The sequence below is a fragment of the Seriola dumerili genome, unplaced genomic scaffold (assembly GCF_002260705.1).
Source record: "Seriola dumerili isolate Sdu_G_001 unplaced genomic scaffold, Sdu_1.0 BDQW01000079.1, whole genome shotgun sequence".
NCBI classification, from domain to species: Eukaryota; Metazoa; Chordata; class Actinopteri; order Carangiformes; family Carangidae; genus Seriola; species Seriola dumerili.
This window is the reverse complement of record NW_019174334.1, coordinates 2,057,896-2,067,402: the sequence shown is the minus strand read 5'-3', so window position 1 is coordinate 2,067,402 and position 9,507 is coordinate 2,057,896. Positions and strand designations below refer to the sequence as shown.

Below are 9,507 nucleotides of genomic sequence, written 5' to 3'. Positions count from 1 at the left end.
CTGCTTGTCATGTGGTCGTCTTTTCACGCATGTGAATGTATGCTTAAGTGTCGTGATGTGCTGTCACTCAGTGATGATTCTCCTCTTTTGATTGCTTTTAAATGAAATCAAAAGCACTTCATTTCACCGGCGATCTGAGAGTGACTGGCACACATGTCACAAGCATCCCACATCTGTACACTGCATCTGTCAGACGGCCCGAGATCTGTCCTGCTTGGCAACGTGGGTTAGTGCGTCATTAGCCTCACTGACTAGCAGCGAGGAAAGACCCTACGCACATGATATACCCACACAAGTGTTTTCATTAGCATAGACGGTGCTCTCTCCTGTTGTACCTGTTAACGTAGGTCAGTTTACATCTTATTAATGAGCCCTTTTCTCAGGAGACAATTTATGTACAGTAGGAAAAAAAAGTATAAAACTAATGGCTGGCTGAATTCCATCTAGCAGCTTCAATTTTAGAGTCCTGGTATTGTGCTCACTGTCACAGCATAATGGGACACTTGAACTGAACAGAGCCGTTATTAACACCTGTGTTTCTACTGTGACAAGTCAACCATCACGAAGCAAGTGTTGTCACTTACAATAAATATAAAAAAAAAAAAACTAAATTACATAAACCTTTCTTGTGAGTACAAACGCCTCAGTGTAGGTTCAGACCCATGTTACAGGGACTGGTGATATGTAAAGTCTAGAATATTTGATTTGTCCAACGCAGCTGGAAACACTTGAGATGAAAGGCATTTAACATCCCCCAGTCAAACTAGTAAAGACAGCCAACTTCTTTAAGTCCACTGTCCTGCCAGTTGGATAGTTGTTACAAACTCATGCTGTGCAGCCAACAACTGTCTCAACACCTTGAATCTTGAATGTCACAGCCATAAAAACATGGAGTCTTGAGTTTGAGTATTTCACCTTGTGTCAGAAAAAAAGCCAATTTAGCCAACCTTGAAACTACTTTAAAGTGGTGATCGAAAAAAACTATCTTAAGGGTTTAATTACATAGGGGACTGGAGACCATCAGTAGCACCATGAATCACTGGTTTTGTGCACCTCAGGCCCAGCTGGGCATGATAGTGAAATGAGTTGTAAAATACAATTTTAGACCCGTTCTTGTAGTGGATGCCACAGGCAGCTTTTCTGTGTTGGTGCAGTAGGTGGCAGTGTGCACCAGGATATGTGCCGAGTTCAGAAAATGCATCAGGTTTTTACTTCTGTAGCTCCATAAAACACAGCTGCTAATTTAAGAAAAAAAAAAAAAATAGGTTTGACATGTATTGAATTGTCACACTTTGTGATACTTACCGACTGGCACTATTGTAATCACAGATAGTGTTACGTATATAGTGAAAATTTGAGTTATATTATTGGGTGTTTAGCATTAAGACAGACCACAATTCAGCAGTTCACTTATTAAACTCCCTAATTTAACCACCACAATCATTTTTCATGGTCATGATCTTGATTTTCTGTACTCGCCTCTAGACAAGGGCATTCTCTCACAATAGTGATCTATTTCATAATCCAAGCACATTCACTCACTCAGATGAAGTTATTTTTAAGATATTTTATTATGCCTTTAATGAAAGGATTTGAATATAATGACTACTGCATTAAAGTCAGTGGTTTAGTAGTTATAATTGTTTACATTCCTCACCTTATAACACTGGTAATACAGTAATATTTTTAATCGCATAATACTTTTAAAGTGAGGGCGGCAGAAGGCTTTCCAGTGCAAAGTAAGAGGACATGAAACAACAAGGTTTTGAATACTAATTGAAACAATTGATAAAGTAACTGTAAATGTAAAAAATTGAATGGGCCCGAATACTTTCTGAATGCATATACTCAGATATATTCATTAAAATGAAAATAATAATATATTCTTTTTTATTTTGTCTGTTGGTGTGTGGGTGTGTGTGTCTGTGTGTGGGTGTGTGTGTGTGTGTGTAGCACTTGATGTGTGCTGTTTAATCAGTGGAGGCTGAATGGCTGGCTGGTTATGTGACAAATAGGTTATCTCAACCCACCTCAGTACTTTACCCAATATTTACACGAATTAGGAGCAGTTTACAGAGATAGGGGCGAGCAGCTGACAGGATGAAGTGTCTGTGTGTGAGAGATCAGGAGAGACAGGAGGCCAACAGTGAATCAGATTTGAGGATAATGTTTTATTTCTGTGGATGCATCACTTGAATTCTCTTGAAAGAGAAACGTTGGGGAAAGAATTAGTTTTGATAAACCTTGAATGGTCAATGGTGGCACCTCATAGAGCTCATCCTGCAGAGGTTGTATGTCCTCACCCTCATAACCTCGTCGGCCTGAGGTCAGGGAATTCAGACACGGTCTTATCAGAGCAGAGTAATAAGTATCCAACAACCTGAAGAGATAAAACCAGAAAAAACAGATGGAAAAATAAAATGCAATCAATCAATGAGCGGGTTGGCAGCCAAAGCCTTTGGTATTGATCGGTGAGGTCTGGATTTTGCTTGGTGTATTTTAGATAAGGGAAATTGTATCTATACTTTTTTGTATATTCCCACAGCTTTTAGCACTGATACAACTCATTAAACATATTAACTTAACACATTGGATTTGTATTTCTGCTGCTTTGTTCTATGTGGAACAACATAACCGTGAAATATGAAAAGATCCTATTAAATCTGATCTCATCTAATCAGTTTTTTAAGAACATATCCTGCAAGTTATTTTCATCCTGCCTTAAAATTTACAGTAGGTCCTTTGTGTGTCTTCTCACAGATACACCAGAGTGTCATGTGTGGCACTGACTCATGGAAGTTACTGATTGAGGGAACAAAAAGTAAACAGAGAAGGAGAGAAAGAGAGAGAGAAAGAGAGCAAGCGAGAGGGAGGAGGGCAGAAAGACGAGGCTTGTGGATAAAAGCTGTGCAGCACTATGAACTCCTTAATCACACATGTTTGACACCCACAGATTGAGTCTGTCAGCTCAGCCAGCAGCTTGGAGCAGCTGTATCGACTCAGGGTGTTACATATTAACCACACACACACACACACACACACACACACAAACAGTAGATAATTGGATATGGACACAGGTTTGTACCAGTGATGCAAGAAGAGTTATGTGTGGAAATGTTGCATGATATGGAAAATTTCACAGTTGTCAACCGTCCTACTGCACCTGGATCGCACTTATTGCACAATTTAAAGGGCGGGTTCATCCAAATAACAAAAACACATTTCTCTCACACTTATCTCTAGAGTTATCTAGTCACATAGATACTTTTGGGTTCTTGTGAGCAGGGTTTGACATCTGTCTCTGAGATTTCTGACTCCTACCCAGAACAATAGAGATGAATGGGATTTTGTTTTCTGGTGCTCAAAGCACTGAAATGTTTTAGCAGCAATGTGTCTTTGCAGAAATAGTGTCTCGATTTTCTACAGACCACAGTGTCAACATTCTTTGGAGCAAGAAGAAAAAATCCATATGAAAACTGCAGTGTCTCCAGTGGATTATCTAGAGTACAAGGAACACAAATTTCTGGAAAGAGTTCTTCAAATTTTAAATATAATTGTTCAATATTTTGACATTGATCCTTTACTTAAGTAAAACTAATAGTTTAGAAACAGATAATAAAAACTAAGAGATGTTCTGAATCTCAATATGAAGACCTTGTCGTAATAATTATTATTATTTCTGTATGATTGTGTTCATATATCTGTTTAATTGTGTTAAACTATGAATTAAACTATGTGTTTCTCATGTACGGATTCACTTTGCATTGTAGTCCTGTGATCTTGTTTGGATGGTTCAACATGCTATAAATGTAATTCCCCAATAAGCTCAATGATGAATTAGGTACGTCCTTTTTGTTGAATTATATGTCTCTGATAAAAAACAAAAGCAAAAAAAATAAATTAATAATAATAATTCATTTAAATAGATAAAAATGGAAATATTACCATATAAAAATATTGCATTCAATTGTTTGGATAAAAGCACATAAGTATTATTCGAAAGTAAAAATGCATGCCAAGTGTAATGAACCCTTTCAATGTTATAATATTATGTATCTTTTGTATTATATTATTAAATGTATTGCTGTTGATGCATTAGTGTGTTTCAGTGTTGTGTCAGTCTGAGATTGAGTTGTTTTTTTTTTGGTGGTGTAATCTGTAACATTCATTGTATTTTATAATTCATGATAAATTTTGTATGCTAAATCTTAATTTGAAAAGAAACTTGTAAATGTGCACTTTGTACAACAGCTTTGATCACTAATTTAAAAAAATAAAACATAAATATAATTTAGTAAAAAAATTGCCTAAGAATTAATGTTGACCAGAGGTGCAAAGCAGCATAAAATGGAAACTACAAAGATTTAAAAATTCTGCTGAAATACTGTGTTTCAGTAAATGTAAGTGGTTATTTCCACCATTGTGCTGTGAGCACATATTAAATTCCTTCCATTTCCATTGTAATGGGGTGAAGTCTTTCAAAAAAAAAAGGGAGTACATGTAAAACGAATCCTTTATTCTCCCTATCTCCCTTCAAGGCTTTCACCATCCCACATACTCTCCTAGTTCTTGGAGAAAAAAAGCCCTTCAGTGGTCGTGACAATAATATTTGTGACTGTGGTGCAAGTGTGCAAGGGTGTGACAGTGTGTGTTCACATGATCTGTGTGTGTTTGGGATAGGCCCGAGGGTTTGACAAAGGCACACGGAAATCCCACCTCAGGCCAAACAGAGTGCATGCTGTATCTCTGTGCGTGATAGAGTCTGCGTGGTTATCAGAGACGGGGGAGGCATGGTCATATATGTGGATATTGGGCCAGCTGTATTGATCCCGGCCCTGACAGCAGGGAGAGGGGGAGGTGAGGGGGACCGGATGAGAAGAGGAGGAGGCTGATAACGGTGTCAACTCACCCAGTTGTGCTCACCTGACGCATGGGAGGGCACTGAGTTAACGCCCAACAGCCTCTCAATAGGCCTCATTCACAAAAGTCAGTCAAAGGTTTCACATGAGAGCATTGCATGGGCACAGAGGGTCATCTCTCATGTTTAGACAAGCAGATAGTGTTGCTGGATTGTTAGTGACTCCGAGTTTGGTTTTTTTTAAGCCTTGAAATTTCGGTCCTTTTTATTTAAAGAGTGACAATGTAATCTATGTTATCTTTCAAAGGAAAAGTTGAATTCGTAAACAAACGCACCGTTGCTCAATTTAATACTCCCAGGGGAGTTGCTGCTATAGACTTACTATAGTATAAGATGAAACTTATACTATACTATATAAAGCTTAAGGTGACTAGTAGTGACCAGTTGTGACTAATGTTTACTTTAAAAAGATATTGCTATATGCCGGACACTGCTAATTCAGTTTGTTTGTTTTGTTGACTTTATCACTCTTCTCTAGTTGTGCTACTATTACACAGCGTTTTAGCATTTACCTTAAAAATTTTACATAGTCTCACTTTAAGCTTTAATATTTGAATTTCTGCTTCAATAAGTGATTCTTTTAGCTTTTACACTGACATAAAGCAAAACTATACACTACTCTCTGCCCCTGAAAGCAGAAGTAGATTAGCATTTTCCTCTTACAATTCAAATTGAGTTGACAACCAAAAATTGCCTTATTAGCCGGAGTTTTGCCGCTCCAGACTCACTTGGTTTGGTATGACCAGTAGCTTGTTGCGGCTAATGTTAGCTCACTTTAGAGGGATATTGCTTTGCGAATGAGTCAGTTGCTGAGTCAGTTTGCTCATGGCTCTTCTCTACTTGTGTTACTGCTACACTACCTTTGAGCATTTGCTATTATCCCATAATTGTTAGTTGTGGCCAAAGTGGCTTCTGTTCAGATAAAGGTAGTTTAGCTTTAAAGTGTAAAATGTAACCTTTGCTAAACACTTGTTGTGGCTACAAGTGTCACTAATGCTACATTTAGCTAACAGGCTAAACCAATGTAACAGTAGCACAAGTGGAGAATCCTAAACTCAGTGACTTTACCCTAATGTGCATTATAGCAACATTTAACTAGAGTTTGCTAAGCTACTGGTCATATCCAGACTAAATAAGGCTGAAGTAGTAAACTACTTTTTTGTACTGAACAGTACAATGATCTATTTTATTTCTTATGAATTCAACTTTCCACTTGTAAGAGTAAGAGTGTGTAATTTCTCCTTTAAAAACTACATAGTCTTGTGTTAAAGGCTGTGAAAGGTTGATTTAGTTTCGGGTTTGTGGGTTACAAAGGACCTCACTGAAGACTCATTTCTGACAATAATAAATCACACTTATCAGAAAGCAATATTGGAGGGTTGATAAGATTAAGATTAGAGTAGTAAATTCTGTGTATGTCTGTGTGTGTGTGTGTGTGATTAATGGAGACAGACAGTCGCCTCTCTCCTTGCTTACGCGCCACACACACACACACACACACACACACACACACACACACACACACACACACACACACACACACACACACACACACACACACACACACACACACACACAGAGCAGATCAACAGATAGGGACACATACTGCAAGGAGCCTGTATGACATTTTTAAAGCCTGAATCAATCAACATGAGGAAAAGAGTCACGGACGTTTAGAATGTCTGAGTATCAATGGGATCACTATTAAACTCAGGGGCTTAAATCCTTTCCCAGCATCTGTTCAATCACCTGTACTACAATCTCACACAGCTGAGTGTATGTGACTGCTGAATTGTTGTCAATTAAGCAGCTGATTTTCTAGGGGTTGAAACTTTTCAGTTTGTTGTAGTGAAAATGTTTTGTATCTTTTGGTTTCAGTGAGGTAGGACACCCCCCTTTCTTCCCCTAATTGGTACATTCCAATAAGGTAAATTAGGCACAGGTGGGCAGCTTGGTTGTAGGTCAGTAAGTGTCCTGCCCCTTTAATACTAGTTTTGTCTGTGACCACAACACCATATTTAACATCTCATCATTAAAGATGGGGGAGAGGTTGCAAAGTCAAAAAAGCTATGTTTGCTCATTTTTTGATTGTAGAGCTAAATTCAGCAAGTCATGGAAGCTAGAGGCTCATCTTTGCAAACACACAGGATTGGTAAGTGTATACAGTGGAATACATGCAAATATGGTTGACATGAAAAAGATGAGGATCAAGTAGCATATTATAACAGTTGATGTTATGTTTGCTTGACCACGACTATGACCTGGAAATGTTGAGTTTATGTCAAATGTTTCCCTGACATCAGAAACCATTCTCCTGTGAGAACTGTGACAAGAGCTTTTGCACTCGCTATCAACTCACCAGGCATGAGCTCAGTCACAGCGGGGAAAAACCACACAAGTAAGTTGCTATTTCCCTATTTGAAATGACTTGGAGAAAAGTAAAATGTAATCTTGGTGTTTTTCAAGATACTTCTTTTTTTTCTTTTAAATCATTCTGAAGTGTTAACCCACTGTGGTTTCTAGGTGTTTGGCTGATGGGTGCTCTGAGGCCTTTGTCACAAATGCCAGCATGAGGAACCACATGGCTCGAGTTCACCAGCAGAAGGAGAAGCGATATCAAGTACAATAATCTTGAAAAATGTCTTGTTTTCCTCTGTTTCGTTATGAGTATGTTGGGGATTTTCCTGCGTTGCTTTTTGCTCCTGTTGCCCTATAGTGCGGCCACCAGGGCTGTGGAAAGGATTTCAACAAGAGGAACCAACTTCAAGCACACAAGTGTGAGCACCAACAGCTTCTGCCTTTTCAGTGAGTCGCTACAACTCTTGTGCAAGAATAATGAACTTTTATCTGTCTTTGGCCAGCTACAATCTAAACCTTTTCTGTATCTTTTGGGATAGTTGTTCTTTCAGTGGCTGTACAAAAGAATTTCCCTCTCATGGAAAACTGAAACATCACGAGAAAGTGCACCAAGGTTGGTTGGTAACCAGAATGCTGTTTACCCCCCTCATTAAATGATTGTGTGATTAACTCAAAATCCCTTTCTCTGTCTCCCTGCTGCAGGTTACCCTTGTGAGGCTGAAGCGTGTCCTTTCCAGGGAAAGACATGGACAGAATATCTGAAGCACAGAAAAGAACATAAAGGTATGAATGTAATACTGGGAAGTGTTAACATCTGTTTTGTTGCATTGCTCACCTTGTCGCTCATGAGCTGACATAATGACATAACAACATATTTTAATGACTCTCAGTCAAGGTGCTGTGTGGAGAGTGCAAAAAGCAGTTTAACAACACCTGGTTCTTGCACCAGCATAAGCTGCATGTCCACTCTGGGGAGAAGAGGATGCTGTCGTGCCCCAAAAAAGGTTGTGGCAAAAAATTCACTCATCGCTTTAACTTGGAGAGTCATGTACTGGGAGACCATGAGGGCAAGAAGCCTTTTAGCTGTGCCTATGCTGGCTGTGGGAAGAGCTTTGCCATGAAGGTAAACCTGCATGTCAATTTAATGAACCTTTTTTTTTCTTTTTTTTTTTTTTTTTTTTTAAATGGTAAATTCACTCAAATCAAAGTAGTTGTATCCAGACATTTATAGTTTGGGTTTTACTTGTTAAAGAGTTTTTACATATGCATATTGACACTGTGCTGCATCCCCAATGCAAGAAGAGATGATTGAAATTTTATTTGTTGTGCTCAGAGCAATGGAAAACTACATAGCAGAGCAGTGTAGCAGCACATCCCAGGTACAACAGATAATCTAGACCTAGTTGTATGGATGTTTTTCTCTGGCACTATTTTCTATAGGGGAATCTGTACAGAATGAGGTCCAGATTACTTTGAGTAATTGACATGTTCAAGTGAATTTTTTTTTTTTTCAGTATTTCTGACCTTCAGAAATCCAAGTAACTCCAAGCTCCAGTAACTTTCATTGTACTTGGTCAGAGGCGAGTTTCAGAGGCAGATTTTTAATTAATAAAAAAAAAAAAAAATTAGGAACTCAAACAAATACACAGTTAGAGACCACTAGAAGTGAGGTTTTTTTTTTTTTTAATCCATTAAATTACTTTTGTAGTTTCTAACTGCTCTCATTGCTGAATAGGAAAGCCTGTGGCGACACGGGGTGGTGCATGACCCAGCAAAGAAAAAGCTGAAGGTAACCTGTCCTTGTCAACCCTTTTTTTTTTTTTTTTTTTTTTTTTTTTTGTGCTTTTATAGATGGATAGCTTTTCTCCCCTCCTCCTCTTGTCCTTGTATTATGAGTTATGTATTTTTTTTATTTTTCCCCTTCCAGAAACTGCATCCTAAAAAGAATCTGCCTGGGAGTACGGCACAGCAGGTCAGACTGGCAGCTGCAGCCAATCAAGCAGATGCCAACAAGCTTGCTGCAAAGCTGCGCAATACAACTTTATAGATGATACCAAATCTTGAGGCTGCATTATTTAAATATCTGCTTGGATGTTTTCATTTATAGTGAAAATCACATTTTTTTGTTTTTTCTTTATGCCAATGTGAAATAAAGCCTCATTAATACAGCACTATACTAACGCTCTTTCTATGTGTAAGTCTTAGTGTACAGTTACTAATAAACTGCCTCT

At 38.3% G+C, this 9,507-nt stretch overlaps 1 protein-coding gene across 1 annotated transcript; it reads left to right on the top strand.

Moving 5' to 3' along the window:
* The first annotated feature begins 6,956 nt into the window (after nt 1-6,956).
* Nucleotides 6,957-9,425, top strand: gtf3a (general transcription factor IIIA). Its single transcript, XM_022744329.1, has 9 exons — nt 6,957-7,070; nt 7,222-7,316; nt 7,442-7,538; nt 7,635-7,723; nt 7,816-7,889; nt 7,979-8,059; nt 8,167-8,399; nt 9,012-9,065; nt 9,204-9,425. Exons 1-9 carry the CDS (start codon nt 6,957-6,959, stop codon nt 9,321-9,323), a joined length of 957 nt encoding a protein of 318 aa, XP_022600050.1. The 3' UTR covers nt 9,324-9,425.
* Nucleotides 9,426-9,507: the final 82 nt, after the last annotated feature.

Excerpts from the sequence above, each read along its gene's own strand:
- gtf3a (XM_022744329.1), top strand. The coding sequence starts at position 6,957 with ATGGGGGAGAGGTTGCAAAGTCAAAAAAGCTATGTTTGCTCATTTTTT. Across the intron at positions 7,317-7,441 it reads AGCGGGGAAAAACCACACAA|GTGTTTGGCTGATGGGTGCT; the intron begins GTAAGTTGCTAT and ends TGTGGTTTCTAG. Across the intron at positions 7,539-7,634 it reads AGAAGGAGAAGCGATATCAA|TGCGGCCACCAGGGCTGTGG; the intron begins GTACAATAATCT and ends GTTGCCCTATAG.